The sequence below is a fragment of the Sorex fumeus genome, unplaced genomic scaffold (assembly GCF_029834395.1).
Source record: "Sorex fumeus unplaced genomic scaffold, SorFum_2.1 ptg000012l, whole genome shotgun sequence".
NCBI classification, from domain to species: Eukaryota; Metazoa; Chordata; class Mammalia; order Eulipotyphla; family Soricidae; genus Sorex; species Sorex fumeus.
The window spans coordinates 301,535-320,313 of NW_026606069.1; the positions used below are offsets into that span (position 1 = coordinate 301,535).

Below are 18,779 nucleotides of genomic sequence, written 5' to 3' on the forward strand. Positions count from 1 at the left end.
AGTGAGCCCAGTAACATTGTGACACTTGTTACAGTGTTTGGCATATTGAATATGTCACGGGTAGCTTGCCAAGCTTTGCCGTGCAGGCAAGATACTCTCAGTAGCTTGCCGGGCTCTCCGAGAGGGGCAGAGGAATCGAACTTGGGTCAGTCATGTTGGCTGCGTGCAAGGCAAATGCCCCTAGCCACCATGCTATCGCTCCAGCCCACAGATGTGTACAGAGGGGAGAAAGTCTGAATTTAGAGAGATTATAGTGATGGAAAGTGTAAGATAAGAAAGAAGAGAAAGACCTAAGGAAGGAGATGAATCTCAGAGGGAGTTCATTGGAAATTATAGATAAAGCAATATAGAGGCAGGGCAGGGAGGGGCAGGAAGGAAACTGGGACATTGCTGGTGGGAAATGTACAATGGTGAAGGGAAGGATGTTGGAACATTGTATGACTGAAACCCAATCAATCATGAACAACTTTGTAACTGCATCTCATAGTGATTCAATTAAAAAAATTTAAAAATGCTTTCAAATATCATTCAGCTGTAGTCCTACCTTTCCACACTCACGGTCAAAGTCGGCCAGCATTTGTGCCGCTTGGCTGATGTTTGGTGTTATTAAAACAATGTCATCAGCAAAGCGGAGGTGGTGTAGTTGCCGACCATCTATTTTCACTCCCATTCCTTCCCATTCCAGTCGTCGCATGATGTTCTTGAGGGTGGCACTGAAGAGTTTTGGTGAAATGGTATCACCCTGCCGCACCCCTCTCTTGACATCAACGATCACTTCTTTGTAGAATGGTGAGATCCTGGTAGTGAATCCGCAATACAGCTCACGGAGGATCCTGATGTATTGGGCTTGAATGCCCTGATTGGCTAGGGCTTCAATGACCACTTCCGTCTCAACAGAATCAAAGGCCTTCTTTAAATCAATGAACGTTAAACAGAGCGGCATCTTGAACTCCCGAGAAACCTCAATGAGCTTGGTTATCGTGTGGACATGGTCGATGGTGCTGAATTCTTTGCGGAACCCGGCTTGCTCCCATGGTTGTCCTTCATCTAGTGTTCTGCCAATCCTATTTAGGATGACTCGAGTGAACAACTTGTAGATGACAGACAATAGGCAGATTGGGCGATAATTGCCAATGTCATGGATGTCTCCCTTCTTGAACAGTAGTACGGTCCTGCTGGTTTTCCATTGGGACGGAACCTTGCATTCAGACAGGTAGCGAGTGAAGAGCCGAGCCAGTGTATTGATGAGTACTGACGGCAGGTTCTTCCGGTGTTCAGGTCTGCCCTTGTCTGGGCCGGGTGCTGTTTGTTTCTTTACCGACGAAATGGCGTGTCGGATTTCGGAAGGGAGAACGTTGGGAACGACATATCCATCCTATGGAATTTGGTATATTGGCAAGTGGACATGGCTATTGAAGAGATTTGAGTAGAAGTCATGGATAATCTTCTCCATTGCCGTTCTGGAGGATGTGATGGATCCATCAGGACGTCGGAGGGCAGTCATCTTGGTCTTATAGTTGGCGAAGGACAGGCGGGCGTTACGAATACTTTTCCCGGCTTCTGCCGCATCTACCAGTACTTCTGCTCTTCTCTCTTTGAGGTCTTCCCTGATCGCATCTCTGCACTGCTTTGCGAGCTCGGACATTTTATTGCGGTTGCCTGAGGCATGCGCCAAACCACGCTGGCGAATTAGCTCAAGAGTTTTCGAAGATAGGCGATTTTTTGTGGCTATCTCTCTCTTGGCGTTCCTTGCACATTCATGGAGGTGCTGAACCAGTCGATCATATTCCTCATCAATGTTGTCAACAATGACATCTTCCCATGTTGCCGCAATAGTACCAAAGAGTTCCCAGTTGGTGGTCATTCTGGGAGTTCTCTTTTTGAACTTTGCAGCCCTTTCTCCCCGCTCTGTGAAGTAGAATTTTGCACGAAGGAGATGGTGGTCCAATCCCGTTCGAAATTTTGGGACAACAGCGACATCAGTCAGGCAAAACCGTCGATTGAATATGATGTGGTCTATTTCGTTGTGGAATCGTCCACCGGGAGACTCCCATGTCCATCGTTTAGATTCTGCCTTCTGGAACTGTGAGTTACCATGAATGGTCTTGGTTGACATGATGAACTCAGACAGTCTCTCACCCTGTTCGTTCCATTCTAGGCCATGGGTCCCAATGTGAAGTTCTTCAGCTGATCTTCTCGGTCCTATCTTGGCATTAAAATCACCCACAATGATCTTTTATTAGGTGTGGTATTCTTTATAGAACTTCTCTAGCTCCATGTAGAACTTCTCGATTTCTCTTTCATCATAATGAGATGTTGGTGCGTAGAAAATGAAGATAGAAACTGCAGGCAGTGAGTCACATCTATTCAAATGTAAACGTCCGATTCAGGTTGTTAGGCATTCGAATGAATCAATGCTCTTGGCCAAGTTTGTGTTGACAAGGACACCGACGCCTCCAACACCTCTTTTATCACATGTTCTGAGGAACAATTCTTCTCCAGTGTCGAATACGGCATGGTGAGATTCGTGCCTTCTTGTCTCGGTCAGACCAATGATGTCGTACTTGATCATTCGCGCTTGTACCATCAGGTCCTCAATGGATGCATCTGATGCTAGCGTACGTGCATTGAAAGTACAGACGATCATTTTTGGAAAGGTAGGACTACAGCTGAATCTTACGAAGACAATGTTTATGAGAAACAGCCTTGTTCCTGACGCCCCATTTGCTCTCAATGGAACGACCATCTCCGAATGCAACAGCTATGTGTACATAGGTCGAGAGGCCAACATGACAAATGACCTGGCACCCGAGCTGCGCAGGAGGAAGAGAGCGGCTTGGAACACCTTCAAGAACGTCGAAGAAATAGCTAAGAGGACGAAGAACCTCCGGCTCCGGGCACATCTCTTTGATTCCACTGTTCTTCCTGCATTAACATATGCCTCAGAGACCTGGGCCCTACGCAAACAAGATGAGAACGCTATTCAGGTCTCCCAAAGAAGAATAGAGCAATGCTTGGAATATCACGTTTCACTCAAATGAGAGAGAGAATCAGGAGTTCTGACATCCACCGACGATCAAGAATCAGGGACGCTGTCTCATATGCCAAGGTGTCGAAAATCAGATGGGCTGGTCACGTAATGAGATTTAAAGACGACCGCTGGACTAGAGCTGTTACCGACTGGATTCCACGGGATGTCAAAAGACCGCGTGGCTGCCCACCTTCCAGATGGTCAGACTTCTTCGTCAAGATCATGAACGATCGGTTTGAGGCCCTTCATGTTCCCGGAGCGAACAGATGCCATTGGGCTACACTAGCACGCGACAGGGACAAATGGAGACGTTACTGGCGCTCGCTTGAGCAAATCGACGACTAACGGGAAGTTGAGTGATAAGTGATTCAAATATCATGATGTTTGCTAGATGTCAAACTGAAGAAAGTGAATGTAAAACTGACACTGAGCAGTCTATGGTGGGTTTGATGCAGGATAAAGAGATAGATGATTTGGGGCTGGAGCAATAGCACAGCAGGTAGGGAGTTTGCCTTGCACGCGGCCGACCCGGGTTCGATTCCCAGCATCCCATATGGTTCCCCAAGCACCGCCAGGAGTAATTCTTGAGTGCAGAACCAGGAGTAACCCCTGAGCATGTGTTGGGTGTGACCCAAAAAGCAAAAAAAAAAAAAAAAAAAGAGAGAGACAGATGATTTTATACTGGTGAAGGGCTGGGAGGGACCTGGACCCTCAAATAAAACAACCGGTAGAGGGCAGCCTTGTGTTAAAATAATCATAATGTGCTTGGGACTAGAGAAATTGTACAGCAGGCAAGGTGCTTCCTCTGCATGTTGGGAACCTGGATTCGATCTAAGGCATCTCATAAGGTTCTCTGAGCACCTCCAGGAGCAATTCCTGAGTGCTGAGTCAGAAATAGCCCCTGAACATCACCAGGCGTCCTCCCTGTCCCTCAAAATGATGATAATGTACTCTCTAGCTTGGAGGATTATCCCAGGCAAGGGTTATGGGAAAGCAGTAACATCATTTCATAGTAATAAACCCAAAATTTGCATGAGTAAACTAGCTGGGGCTTTGGAATGGGAATTCTGAGATGATTCCAGGAATGTCTGCATATAGAATTAATTAGATATGTGGTGGTATCATTACAGACGAGTGAAAAATAATCATTAGTGTATTAATATTAATAATTATTAATTTTTATTAATTATTAATAATCCAATCATTTGTTGGATACCAAACGGGAGATAATTAGGGGAAGTGGTTTTGGACCTTATTCTGCTATGCTCAGAGGTTATTCCTTTGTACTCGGGAGTGACCCCTAGCTGCAATTTGAAGAACCGTAAGTGGTTCTGGGCAATTAAACCAGGGTCAGCAGGATGCAAGACGAGCATTTGAACTTTGATCTCTCAGGAGGAAACTTTTATATGTTAAAGAAAAAAATAATGTCCAGGAAGTATGACAGACTCTGAGAAGGGCTAAGGTTGAAGCGGGTAGGTCATTTGCCTTGCACGCGGCTGATCCGGTTTCAATTCTGAACACCTCATATGGTCCCCAGGGTCCACTAGGAATGATCCCTGAGCATAGAATCAGGAGCTAAGTCTTGAGCTCTGCCAGATGTGGTGCGAAAGACAAATAAAAAAATGGTGGCATCATCACTGAGCTGTGGAGGCGAATCAGTGCTATTTTTGAAAAAACACATACATTAGCTGACAGTCGGGAACAATTTTAACATGTTAGAGAAAAAATGATGTCACTACAGAATCTAAGGAGAAAATGATATACTAGGTTCCCATCCCTGGAGAGAGAATGACCAGTCAGTTTAGGTCTAAGTTTAGTATGTCCATTTCTTTTTGTTCTATTTTATTGTGATCCCTTTCTATAAGGATTACCCATTGACCCTTACCTGCCCTTCCCACACCTGAGGATGGAGGAGGTGTCGGCAGTCCTGGCCAAAATTCAGCCAGAGCTCATCTGTCCCGTCTGCCTGGACTACCTCGATAACCCCATCACCATTGACTGCAGCCACAACTTCTGCGCCTCCTGCATCCGCACGTCATGGAAGGACCTGCAGGACAGATTCCCTTGTCCCGTGTGCCGGCGGGCCCTCCAGGAGATGCGCGTCAGTGGCAACGCCCAGCTGGGCAGGCTGGTGGACCTGGTCAAGCTCCTGCACAGCTCTGGGAGCAGAGAGATGGCGCAGGCAGAGGAACACAGGTGTGAGGAGCACAGGCAGGTGGTGAGCCTCTTCTGTGAAGATTACCAGGAGCCGGTGTGTCCCCTGTGCCCCCAGGGCCCTGTCCACCAGGGACCCAACATCAGGCCCGGGGAGGAGGTTGCACATCAGTACAGACAGAGGCTCGGCGGCTTCATCGAGTCCCTGAAGTCACAGCGGGCAACGGTGGAGAAGCTCTTAGTCATCCAAGAGAAAAAGCTCCTGCAGCTGAGAGAGGAGGTAAGAATGCATAACAGTCAGTTGGCCTCAGAATTTGAGCAGCTCACCCAGTTTGTGGAGCGTGAACAAGAGGCGGCACTCTGCAGGCTGGCCAAAGAGGACAAACGCCTGCAGCAGCAGCTCAGGGCCAACCTGGAGGCCTACTCGGACCACATCTGGGCGCTGAAAGACCTCAGACGGGAGGTGGCCGAGTGGAGCGTGATGTCCAAGGAGATGGTGCTGATGGGCGTGAGGGGCCTGCAGAAACGCTGGGAGGGCCTGCAGTCCCCAGTCATGCAGCCCCTGCCCTTCAGGCCGGTGGCCTACAGCCTCCCTCCTCTGTGCTCGGCGCTCAGCAGCATCATCTGGAGATTCCGAGAGCGCATCAGCCTGGACCCCTACATGGCACACCCCAGCCTGCGCGTGTTCCGGGACCTCATGTCAGTGACCTGCGTGAGGGAGAGGCCCAAAGGGGATGGGAACACCGGCCCTGGGACTACACTGCCCCGTTGGTGGTCCTGGGCCGGGAGGGCTTCGCCTCTGGCCGCCACTACTGGGCGGTGCAGGTGGGCGCCAAGCCCAAGTGGGCCGTGGGCGTGTGCAGTGTCGTGCCTTCCGCCCAGGCCACCGGTCCCCTGGCATCTCCCAAGAGATGCTGGACGCTGCAGCTGCAGGATGGAGACTACCTGGCCCTGGGAGCGGGGCCCGTGCCTTTGGCTCTCAGGGACCAGCCCGCGGCCATCGGCGTTTACCTGGACTGGGAGCTGGGACAGCTTTCCTTCTACAACGCCGCCGACAGGTCTCACCTGCACTTGTTAAACGAGCCCTTTGCTGAAGAGCTCAAGCCCTACTTCCTCCTGAGGCCCGACTGTGCCCCTCTCTCCGTGGGTGTGGGGAGAGTTTAAAGGAAGGATAATCCCTTGTGTTTATTTTCCCACTCTAAGTGGAAAACTGTTGATGTAAACATGATGAAACGGATGCATAGATATTCATATTTAGGGACAATGAAGGAGAAACGTTCTCTTTTGTAATAAGTCGTATATAGAAATAATTGTACCATTATTTGTTGTAAATAAAACAAAAAATTTTTATAATGTAAAAGATATTTCAGGTCTTCTGTGCAACAGTAAAGTATTTTGAAAGCATTGCAAAACTTCACACATTATCTGTGAGGTTGGAAGATTTGACTTTCACCAATTTTGATGTTACAGAATCAATGTTCACTAATTTAATAACACCAAAAACAGTACTTTTATGAAAGGAAGAATGATAAAAGATTTCCAATTTTTTGGAAGAATATGTAAGTATGATATTTAACTAGTGGCAGACATTTCCACATAGACAAAAAATCTGAATAGACAGTACACCCTATCTTTAATTCCTGAGTACATGAGCCAGGAGTAACCCCTGTGCATTGCCTGGTGTGACCCAAAAAGCAAAAAATTAAAAATTAAAAAAAATAAAAAGCATCTTTGATCTTAGAGATCTTAGAGATTGGTGAATGTAGGCAGATTCTGGGGAGAATGCAGTCAGTGATGTGTAAGAGAGAGGTCCAGCCCTGACTGTCACCTCATGGTCCTAACCAAAATGAATTCCTCTTCATTTGAAGTTTGATATGGGGTCTAAGAAGCAGGAATCATGAGTGGAAAGAGTGAAAACAATGATAAGAGGTTAGGGATGTTTGGAGTAATCCCTGAAGTAACATTGTAGACTCAGAAATTTTGATACCTCAGGTATTTGAAATGTAGGGAAAAAAAGAAAAGAAATCTCAGATATTTGAGATGTAGGAGAAAAGACAGAAAAGAGTAAGATAAAATTTGATTTGGTTAGAAGAGGGGCAACACAATAATGGTGAGCTCTAATATATTACTAGACAGCATTTTAGGCAGATGAAACAAAACTATTATGATAACCATAACAAATCCTCCAATAAAAATGTAATTCCAGCTTTCTTTTTCTCAGCCTTTTCAAGCAAAACTCAGACCACACATTAGTTCATGTGTAAATTCTAATTTTTGATAATTAATGGATAGAACCTGTTTTGATGTCAATAAATCATAATATAATTATTAAAAGGAAGGCTTGTAACAATTAGATGCTCAAAGATACATGGCCTTATAATACTTTTTCTGTCAGAATAAATGCATTTGTATCATGAAAATGAATTAAACAAGTATTTGTCAGAGCTTGCTAGAAAATTGGAAAGAGTGTTCAGATTCTTTAAGGGAAATGAGTAATGAGCACATATTTTCTTCTTACAGCTCGGTTACTGGAGGACTGAACTATATTCTGAAAGACTTATCTTCAGAAAACTTATATTCTAGGGCCAGAGTGATAGTACAGCAGATAGAGCGTTTGCCTTGCATACAGCCGACCCCCAGCATCTCATGTGGTCCCCCAGCACTGCCAGGAGTAATTCCTGAGTGCAGAGCCAAAAGTAACCCCTGAGCAATGCCAGGTGTGACCCAAAACAAACAAAAAGAAAAAGCCAAAAAGAAAAGAAAAAAAAAACATTCTAAAAGATCTATCTTCAGAATACTTATATTTTAAAAGACTTATTTCCAGACATCCTTCTTCCAAGAATGGCTTTTTCTGATTCCTGGCCGAACTCCAATCAGAAGCCAGCTGCCCTCTCTGTCTAGATAACCTGAGAGACCCAGTGACTCTAGCCTGTGGCCACAACTTCTGTGTCTCCTGCATTCAACAGCGCTGGGTTGATCTACAGGACATCTTCCCCTGTGGTTGGGGACCCAGACAACCTGGATATGCTCATTTCATGTCCTGCCCTAGTAGGCCTGACCTCAGATTCTGTAAGCTACTCATCCCGCGTCTTGCATGAACTGGTAAGCGCCCCTCACTCCACAAGCCACCATCAGTCCCTATCCTCCTCTCCAGTTGTTCTAAACAAGCCCCCAAACCAGAGTCCCCTATCTGCATCTCCTCTGGTCTGCAGGAGGGCAAGAAATGTGACAGAGAAGAGTCAAATTTCATAAGAGCCAAAAGCAGGAGAAACCCCCTCCCCCACTTACTTATAGGATGTTTAAGGAATAGCAGGTGTTGATAATCATTCAACAGCCCCAGAAGAACGATCTGCCCCCAGAATCGAAAGTCCAGTCCTCAAGATGAAGGGCCAGTCCTAGGTCTTACTGCCTTGAGGAGGAGCACATGAAATGGGGCAAAATAAAGAGAGGTTCTCTAGCATGGCATTAGTCCTACTACATGCTCTTCCCTGGGTTCTTTCGGTGTGACCTGTTGTGTTTTTTTCAAAAGACTTTGCGATATTTTTCAAAACACTGCTGCATCTGACCTTCAGTTTTCCTTTTGGTGGTAAACGGGCGTAAAGTGCTCACTTTATTATTTTCCTTCAGTTAAGCCACTGTAACATATTAACACTAATGCCTTCTTAATAAATTTGAACACAAGAATGGATGCTATCACTTCCACCCAAAATCTTTGATATCCAAGCAACCACACCATACACAGATGAATAAAGATTTTTGTCCTTCAGTTGGGGGAGGGAAACGTACCTGCCACAGAAGCAGGCTGGGGGTGGGAGGAAAATCAGAGAGATTGGTGGAAGGTAGTGAGCACTGGTGAAGGCATTGTTGGAACAATGTATGCCTGAAACTCAATCACAAATGGCTGTCGTTTTGTAAGTTTTGTTAACTCAATTTTAAAAAAGAAAAGAAAAAATATTTTTTACTTTCCCTCACTGCACCCCAATCCTCCAAAAAAGATAGGTGATTTCATCATCATTGATGCTTCAAAATAATTTGGGGATAGATTCCCCCTGACTGGCTTGAAGAAAGCTGGCACCATGCAGAAAGGCTGAGCTGTGGAGGTACAGCTCTGGGACCTTGAAGTCATATGTGTGTCCAGGCAGTTGGCACTTTCAACTGTGCTGGTTGTGCTTCTTTGACCAACTTCTACCAATGCTGGTTTTGGCCCATCTGATTTCTATAACACAAGTACTCATGACAGTGATTCTTGTTTAAGAATAAAGGCCTCCTTTGAAGTCTTTCTTTAAGTGTTTCTCTCATGGTTTTCTACACACCTGTTTATACTCCACACCAGATTTGGAGGTCTCCAGGCATTGTGCTCTTATGTCTGATTGTGTCATCATCTTCTGGTCAACCATGACTAAAGATGAGTTCTCAGGATATTAAAATCCCAAACATTTGAGTTAGTGCCTATTAAAATCTTGAAGTAGAGACTCTAGAGATAGTGTAGTGGGTAATGGCATTTGTGTTGAGCACAGCTGACCTTGATTGAATCCCTGGAACCCCCTAGGGTCCCCTGAGACCCATCTGGAGTGATCCCCGAACATAGAACCACGAATAAATCCTGAGTACGTCCAGTGAGGCCCAGAAACAAAACAACACAGAGGCACCAGTTACAAAGTGTCTGGTCAAGCAACTAGCCCTCAGTGCTGACCATGGCTACATGCACCACCGTACCAGCTGCCCGCTGGCGCCTCCGTGAGGCACACTTCTGTGTGCCCTGCCACAGAATGGGGGTAGCAGAGCAGGGTATCCCAGGCAATGACTGGTTGCACAAGGGGATGCCCAGTGATGACCTCAGACATGGCCTGCGTCGAGAGCTGGAACCACGACTGCATGAAGTTCTTAGACAAATGACCATGTTACCAGCTATCCTTCAATAGAGGTGAGCCGCCCAGTTCCGCGAGTGTAGGAAAATGGCAAACTCAGCCATCATCACTAATATGGACATTTGCCCTACTTCAGGCTGAAAGGACAAACTGGGATCTATCTCTGCAGAAAATAGTTTTGACTGGAGAGATGCTCAGAGGACTGGAGCACAAGTTTTGCCCACATGAGACCTGAGTTTGATCCCTGGCATTGCATGGTATCCTGAGTGTTGCCTGGAGTGACCTCTCTCCACAGGGATGGATTAACAAATGAACCCAAAACCTAGCACTCATGATTCTTTTGTCGTTCTGGAGGTCAGAAGTTTAAAATGGTTCTCACTGGCTTCCCCCCAGCATGCTAGCTGGCCTCAGTTCTGGGGAGAAACAGACACTCTTCCCTCACCTGCCTCCACATTCTGGGGCTGCCATCCTAGACCGTGAGCCTTTTCTGTAGTCAGAGTCAAAAACATCGCATCTTCACATCTCTCTTAGCTTCAGGCTCCCAGCACCTACTTCCTTACTGATTCCTGCTTCCTTACTAATAAGACCCTTGCAATCCTATGGAACACACTTGCATAGTCCAGGATTCTCCAGTTCTCCTCAGAGATTTTAGCCTGAAGACCATATAGTTTCATTGGATTGCCTCAATATCTCTTCTGAGATTAGCCATGAACGTGATTAGGACGTTTGCAGAGTGGCACATGTCCCCCTCCTTACTTAAATGGAATCTCCCCACTCCTTCTGTAACAAGTTATCCATCCTCTGAAACAAGCACTGTTACTACCCTTAGCAGAATCAACTATCTCTTAGCCATAACAGGGGCTATTCCCCCTCAGGGAAGAGCCAAAACCTGAACGTTTGTATGCTAGTTCAGATCCATTGCTCCCTCACCAGAACTTTGTGAAGAGAAATTTGGATATATTTTGAAGAATTTTTTTAAGCTTAGTAATGGATTTGTTATGTTAAGTGTAACCTTCTCTTTCATCTGGCAAGATGTGAACACAGGTTTGACTCACTCGTGCACACTGGATGAGAAATAGGATCCTTTATTGTTTAGTGGGAGAGTGGGGGGGAGCAATAGTTGGGGAGGGGATGGAGTCTCAGGGAATAATCTGGGGACATGGAGCTATTTCCAGTAATACTCGTCAAACCAGGCTAAATGTTAGGAAGGTTGTTGTTCGACCTCTGTGGTGTATGGGGTTTGGCAGATTTTCAAAAGCAGATTGGGGGCAAGGATCTGTGATGCTCTTCAGAAGTAGTGATCCCAGAGGGAGAGGCCAGATTATGCATCATCTCACACACCCTAACTTGCATATGCAACCAGATTGGTCAGTGGATAGGCTTATTTGCATAAATGCAGACGAGATCATTTATATGCTCAGATGAAGGGATTAGTCATCTGGTAGTCTTCTAGATTTACTTGCATCAACGTGTATATGTGAGATCATCTTTTCTTCTCTCTTGTTGGGATATACAGTGCAGTTAATTAATCTTTACACTTTTATTGAAATTTACAGTACTGTTAGTTAAACTAAACAACTAATCCAGGTTCCATTGCCGGCATCCCATTTGGTCTCCATGGAGAATTGCTAAGAGTAATCCTGAGTTCAGAACCAGAAGAATGCACTGAGCATTGCTAGCTGTGGCCCCAAAACAAAACAAAACAAAAGAAGTTTTAGGATGGTTCTGAGATAACAAACCATGAATTGGAGTTCATAATTGATGTTTGTCATATTATTCATGTACAGTTTATATGATAAATGTTAATTAGTCTCAGAAATGTTTCCACACATCTGTACTTTGTCAATGATGGACTTGGTGTTCCATTTGTTTAAGTTTCTCTGGAGATTTCACCTGACTGGGAACAAGAATCTGTAAACATATTAGTCCAAAACACTGCCCTCTCATTGATCATCGATTTGCTCCAGCAGGCCAAATAACATCTCCATTTTGAGATTTCTTGTTACTGTGTTTAGCATACTGAAGACATCATGGGTAGCTTGCCAGGCTTTGCTATGCAGGCGAGATACTCTCGGTAGCTTGCCTGGCTCTCCTATAGGGGCAGCTGGGCTGGCTGTGAAGAGAGCAACGCAGAGTCTTCTGCTCCCTTGCCTGGCTGTCCTTGCTGGCACCCCTTGGAGGGGGACAGTTTGAGTTCCCCTCCCCGCCCCGAGCAGAGATCTGGCAGCCGAAGACCTCCAGAACCAGCCACAACCATGCTGAGACCACTCTCCACACGCATGAAGGAACCGGTCGAGGAACACAGGTATGAGGGTCCCGGGGCTGAGATCTCCAAGCCTGCTTGGATCGGGGCTAAGTATCCTCCACCCAGATCCTCCATCTTCCAGTAGGCAGCGGTCACACCCACCAACTGCCCCCTGGTGCTGTGTAATCCCATCAATGGCGAAGACCCAGAGACTATAAAAGCCAGCTCCCTGAAGCGCATGGCCACGAATGTGGGACATCTTATTATTTCATTTTTGCTTTGGACAACCTGGCAAGCTACTGAATGTAACCTGCCCACACGGCAGAGTCTGGCAAATACCCCGTGGTGTACCCAATATGCCAAATACCAGTAACAATGATGGGTCTCATTCTCCTATCCCTGAAAGAGCCTTGAACATGGCACTTTTTAAAATCTCAGGGCTAGGACTGAAGGAGACGTTACTGGTGCCTGCTCGAGGCAATCCATGAGCAACAGGATGATCGTGATGGTGAGGGTGATCGACCGGGCTGGTTGCGCGCAAGGCAAATGCCCTACCACTGTGCTATCGCTCTAGCCCTCATTAGTCCAAGCAGAAAGAAATAACAAGTTACCTGAGAATTGGGCAAAAATATAGGCACACAAACACCAGTGGGTAGAAAACTTGAGATGTTTCTCTAGGCATTTTGAGAACAGGATGGTATAGAGGAGAGAGAGCTGACTCACTGTACAGAATGTCTGAAGTGTTGTGAGGCATCTGACAGCTCTGTCCATACCTTGATTTAAGAAGTGCAGTTCTTTTTTTAAAGAAACTTCACTTAAGTCCTATGGTTTATCAAGGTGTTGGGCTGGGGCGATAGCACAGTGAGTAGGGGGTTTGTCTTGCATGCCAGTGACCCGGGATCAATTGCTCCTTCCCTCTCAGAGAGCCCAGCAAGCTACCGAGACTATCTGCCCGCATGGCAAAGCCTGGCAAGCTCCCCGTGACATATTCGATATGCCAAAAACAGTAACAAGTCTCACAGTGGAGACATGACTGGTGCCCACTCGAGCAAATTGATGAATAACGGTAGGACAGTGCTACAGTGCTACCAAGATGTTCATAATATATTTGTTATGGGCATTCAATGTTCCTACACCGAACCCACCACAAGTGTGACTTTCCCTCCACCGTTGTCCCCATTTCCCCCATTTTCCTAACCACTCCCTAAATTGCCTCATTAGTGTAGGCCCTAAATAATTTATTTTTATTGCCTGTTTCAATGAGTAATAGACAAATGGAATATCCATTAGACTAAATGACTAAAGGAATTATAAAATATAATCACGAAAAGAAAATTTGTGAAGGGTCTTATATCTCGCCATGGGGTCATTAAGTCCTTTTGTTGCTAGTTGAGCCTTGTATTTGTTTTTGTTCATTGAGTTTAGTTGGCTTCTATGTCACTTTCCCATATAATTTGGTGTGCTTCTACTGGAATGTCAGTATTGTACGATTTGGAGGTGTTACCAGACAACACACGCCCTCCTACACCCCTTCCCTCCCACCCAAGGAAGTCCAGAAATTGTAGACCTGAGCTAATGGATGAGTTTACATGGCAGAGACTCTGGGATGTGGGTATTAATGACTTCCAGGGCTTCCTAAAGTTCAGGATCAGGAAGGGGGAGAATGGGAGGTTGCCCACCGCGACTCTGAAAAGACCCAGAGTTTTCAGCCTGAAAACCAGTGTACTTGAATTTGTGTCTGTTTGGTGTCTCTGCAGAGATTTGTCGTGAAGCAGTGGAGTTGGGCCTTTGGCAGCTTTAGGATACAGCTACAAAGACTTTGGGAGGGTGAGGACTTAGCATCTCCCCACAAAGACACCCCCAGGGATTTTAGCTGGGAATTTGGTGTATCCATGAATTTTAGTGGGTTGGCTTGTATCTCTTTGGGGATTTAGTTATGACTCTGAGACTCGGGAGAATACTATTCTTTTAACATGTGTTCCCTACATCTTGCAAAGGATAACATGGACCGTTCTGGAAGTTCCTTTAACATCTGTGTTCATCACTCAATCACAACAGGAAATATAATTTTTGAAGAAGGAGACCCTCCTGAAGAGACACGTCTCAATCCAGTCTAGAGTCAGGGTTCCCACTGACTAGACCGTAAAGGCACAGCACCTCGGGGCAAGCTCTGATGATGGACACCTAGTACCACAGGCTGAGCTCGGTGCCCACAACTAGAGCTGGTGGCTGTGTGAATGCTGAAAAGCACAAAATGTGTTTGGGACCCAGAAAACAAGAGGCAAAAACTAAATCTGGAAATACCTCTCTTACTGACAGGGGAAGTAAAACTGCTTGATCAGAAGTTAAGCACGGAGTCAGCCCCTACCCCCTGGGGAAATGCAGCTGAGGTCTGCTTCAAAGGCCATACTCATGGCAATGCCAACAGACTTTCCTCTTTGTGTCCAGGAAACTCAAGTTTACAAAGATCCTTGAGCTGGATAAACTTTCTTTAGTCTTGTGTGAAATGGAACCTAGGAATCACGTTTCCCTTAAAAAGTGAACCTTGGGGCTAGAGTGATAGCCTAGCAGGTAGGGAGTTTGCCTTGCATGCGGCCGAACAGGGTTCAAATCCCAGCATCTAATATGGTCCCCTGAGCAATGCCAGGAGTAATTCCTGAGTGTATAGCCAGGAGCAACCCCTGAGCATCGCCGCGTGTGAGCCCCAAAAGGAAAAATAAATAAATAAATGAAATAAAAGGTGAACCTCCCTGACATTTGCTTTGGAAGGAGACAGGAAACCAAACTGCCCTTTCCTAGGTGTGGAGAGATCATCCCCACCTATCATTGCCTCCCGCCCCCGCCCCCCGCAAATGCATAGTTTCTCTAAAGGGCTCAATGGCTCTATCCCAATTCATGGGAAAATATGGGCCACTAATCACTCTTCTTGTTCCCACCTGAAACACTTTGAAAGAGGTCATCCAAAAAAAGGAGACTTTAAAGGATTTCAAATACATATATGAAAACTATTGGAACTCAGGAAATTTTATAGACTAGTATAAGAAAGGAGGCATTGAAAGAGTTATGCTTGGAATATCATGTTTCACTCAAATGAGAGAAAGAATCCGGAGTTCCAACCTCCTTTGATGATCAAGAATCAGGGACACTGTCTCATTTGCCAAGGCGTCAAAAATCAGAAGGGCTGGACACGTAATGAGATTTGGAGATGACCGCTGGACTAGAGCCGGTTTACTGACTGGATTCTATGGGACTTCTTCATTAAGACCCTAAATGATTGGTTTGAGGCTCTTTGTGTTCCTAGAATGAACAGACACCATTGGGCTACGTTAGCACGAGACACGGAGAAATGGAGACGTTACTGGCACACGCTGGAGCAAATCAACCATTAATCGGAAGTCAAGTGATCAAGTTTAAGAAAGAAACAACAGAAAACACAAGCAACTGAATAAAAAACGCCTTTATTGGAAATGTGGTACACAAAGGAGAAGCCTGTCTGCCATCCCAGGCAGTAGGGAAGGGCATGTGCTTCAAGCCCAGTGTAACCAGGACAACTTATTTTCACAGTGAGGAATTTCCTGAAAAGTCACCGGTTTTTGTGAGGGTGAGAGGTGAGCACGCATGGTTGAGCTACAGAAAAATAAATTTATATAATCCTGCATGGGACATAACAAAAGAAGTCTTAAGACCATCTCCAGGTAGTACATCTGAACACTCATGGCTGGGATCTACCGCCCACCCATACCACCATCCCACCAAAAAAAAAAAAAAAAAAGGAACAAGAGGCAATATACAGAGAAACAAACAATGCTATTCTTCCCTGAAAGTGAAATGAATACTTTTCAAAAAAATCATGCCAGATTCGATGACAACTGAATTAAATAAGACACAGTGATCGTTGCAAAATCCACAACCTACTCTATAAAGTAATTACAGGAGGAAAACAGAAACAGGGATCAAGCTCCTAAGCCCTCCCCGCGCCCACAGAGAGGGGCGCAGTCACGCCCAAAGCGGAAATAGGGCTTGAGCTCTTGAGCAAAGGGCTCGGTGAAGGAGTGCATGTGAGACCTGTCAGAGGCGGCGTTGTAGAAGGAAAGCTGGCCCAGATCCCAGTCCAGGTAAATGCCGATGGCCGCGGGGCTGGTCCCTGAGAGCCAGAGGCACAGCCCACGCGCCCACGGCCAGGTAGACACCGTCCTGCAGCTGCAGCGTCCAGCATCTCTTGGAACCCGCCAAGGGACGCGAGGCCTGGGCCGAAGGGGCGACGCTGCACACGCCCATGGCCCACTCGGGCTTGGCGCCCACCTGCATCTCCCAGTAGTGGCGGCCAGAGGCGAAGCCCTCCCGGCCCAGGACCACCAGCTCGGCGGCATCTTCCGGTGGCCCAGGATCCCCAGCAAGGTTGGGATTTTTCCTCACCCAGGTCACAGACTTTTTATCTTTAGACACGCACAGGCTGGGGTGGGACGTGTCGGGGTCCAGGCTGATGCTCTCTCGGAATCTCCGGATGATGCTTTTGAGCGCTGAGCACAGAGGAGGGAGGCTGTAGGCCACCGGCCTGAAGAGCAGGGGCTGCATGACCGGGGGCTGCAGGCCCGTCCAGCGCTGCTGCAGGCCCCTCACGCCCCTCAGCACCACCTCCTCGGACATCACACTCCGCTCCGCCACCTCCCGTCTGAGGTCTTTCAGCGCCCAGATGTGGTCCGAGTAGGCCTCCAGGTTGGCCCTGAGCTGCTGCTGCAGGCGTTTCTCCTCTTCTGCCAGCCTGCGGAGAGCTGCCTCTTGCTCACTCTCCACAAATTGGGTGAGCTGCTCAAACTCCGAGGCCAGCTGACTCTTAAGAATGCTTATTCTGGCCTCCTCGGTCAGTTGAAGGATCTTTCTATCATGGGTGACTTCTAGCTTCTGCACCTTTGCCAACCGCTTCTCCAGTGACTTGATGTACTTGAGCCTTTGTCTGTGATAGGATGTGGCCTCCTCCACAGAACACTGAAGATCAAGACACCGGGCACACAGGGGACACAGCAGCGCCTGGTCGTCCTCGCAGAAGAGGCTCATCCCCTGCCTGTGGTCTTCATGCCTGTGCTCCTCTCCCCGTGCCATCTTGCTGCTCCCGGAGCTGTGCAGGCGCTTGGCCAGGTCCACCAGCCTGCCCAGCTGGGCGTTGGCACTGATACGCATCTCCTGGCGGGCCAGCTGGCACACAGGAGAAGGGAATGTGTCCTGCAGGTCCTTCCATGACATGCGGATGCAGGAGTCACAGAAGTTGTGGCCACAGTCGGTGGTGACGGGGTCATTGAGGTAGTCCAGGCAGACTGGACAGAAGCATTTTGACTGCATTTGGCCAGGATTGCTGACACCTCCACCATCCTCAGGTGTGGGAAGGGCAGGACTGGGGTAGTGTGGGCTGTCTGAATGTGGGACTCCTCAGGTGATTTCCTGTCAAAAAAAGTTACACCTTCAGACCTCTATCGCATACTCAATGTCTTTCTCAGTGAGGGTCCCTCTCTGATGACTTATCATACTGCCTGATCCACTGTTGTCCAGTGACTCAAGTCACAAGGAGCAGCCTGTCATGAATAAATGTGGATATGAAGAGAAGTCGATCTCACCAACTCTCTTGGCCAGCAATATCTACAGCTTTAAAAGAGCTGATGTGTTCTGAGGAAGAGAAGACCCTCCCAAGGAAGTAGGAGAATTAGCTTTCCAGGGCCCTGCTCACCGTCCTCAAGGCAACCAGATTCTCCTTCTCCATAATCACTCAAAGATGCCAACTCTGTAAGGCTTCATGGAATAGAACCCTGAATATTTAGTGACAATCCCCAGCTGTGACCAAAGTCCTGCAGATGGGGAAATGACTCAACGTAATCCAGGAAGATAGGTGCTAAGGTATAGTATTTCATATAAGCAAACAGATATCAGATCCTCTATGAAGTATTTCCTCCAATAAAAATAGTGTTCTCATAGAACAGACACTAGGAATGGAAATTATGCTCTCCCTCTGCCTCCCATAAACCCACAGTCCTTATTGGTTATTTTCTGGATCAGTGACCCGGGTCTGGCTGAGTCCTTGGTAGTGTTGAGCTGACTCTCCCTGAAGGACTGTGGAAGTCGGCCTGGCGCTGTCCTGTGATTGACCTGCGTTTTTATATTCTGTTGGATGGGTGGGGCTTTAGAGAAAAGACCAGTCAGAAGGAAGGGAGCTGCATTAATCCTGATAGGATACTCTGAAAGAAGGGATTAAGTAGTACTTAGCCAGGTGGAAGGGGTAGGCCACTAATCCTGAAAATCCAATCTCCACAGTGAATTTCCTACCTTTATCCTTCTCATGTTTTTTTTTTTTTTTTTTTTTTTTTTTTTTTTTGCTTTTTGGGTCACACCTGGTGATGCACAGGGGTTACTCCTTTCTCTGCCCTCAGGAATTACCCCTGGCTGTGCTCAGGGGACCATATGGGATGCTGGAAATTGAACCCGGGTCAGCTGC

At 46.9% G+C, this 18,779-nt stretch overlaps 2 protein-coding genes across 2 annotated transcripts; one reads left to right on the plus strand and one right to left on the minus strand.

Annotated features, from left to right (window-relative positions):
• The first annotated feature begins 4,937 nt into the window (after positions 1-4,937).
• Positions 4,938-6,349, plus strand: LOC130020433 (tripartite motif-containing protein 75-like). Its single transcript, XM_056111045.1, has 2 exons — positions 4,938-5,897; positions 5,975-6,349. The coding sequence occupies exons 1-2, from the start codon at positions 4,938-4,940 to the stop codon at positions 6,347-6,349; spliced, it is 1,335 nt and encodes a 444-aa protein (XP_055967020.1).
• Positions 6,350-16,366: 10,017 nt separating this feature from the next.
• Positions 16,367-17,635, minus strand: LOC130020434 (tripartite motif-containing protein 75-like). Its single transcript, XM_056111046.1, has one exon. It carries the CDS (start codon positions 17,633-17,635, stop codon positions 16,367-16,369), a length of 1,269 nt encoding a protein of 422 aa, XP_055967021.1.
• Between the last annotated feature and the right edge of the window lie 1,144 nt (positions 17,636-18,779).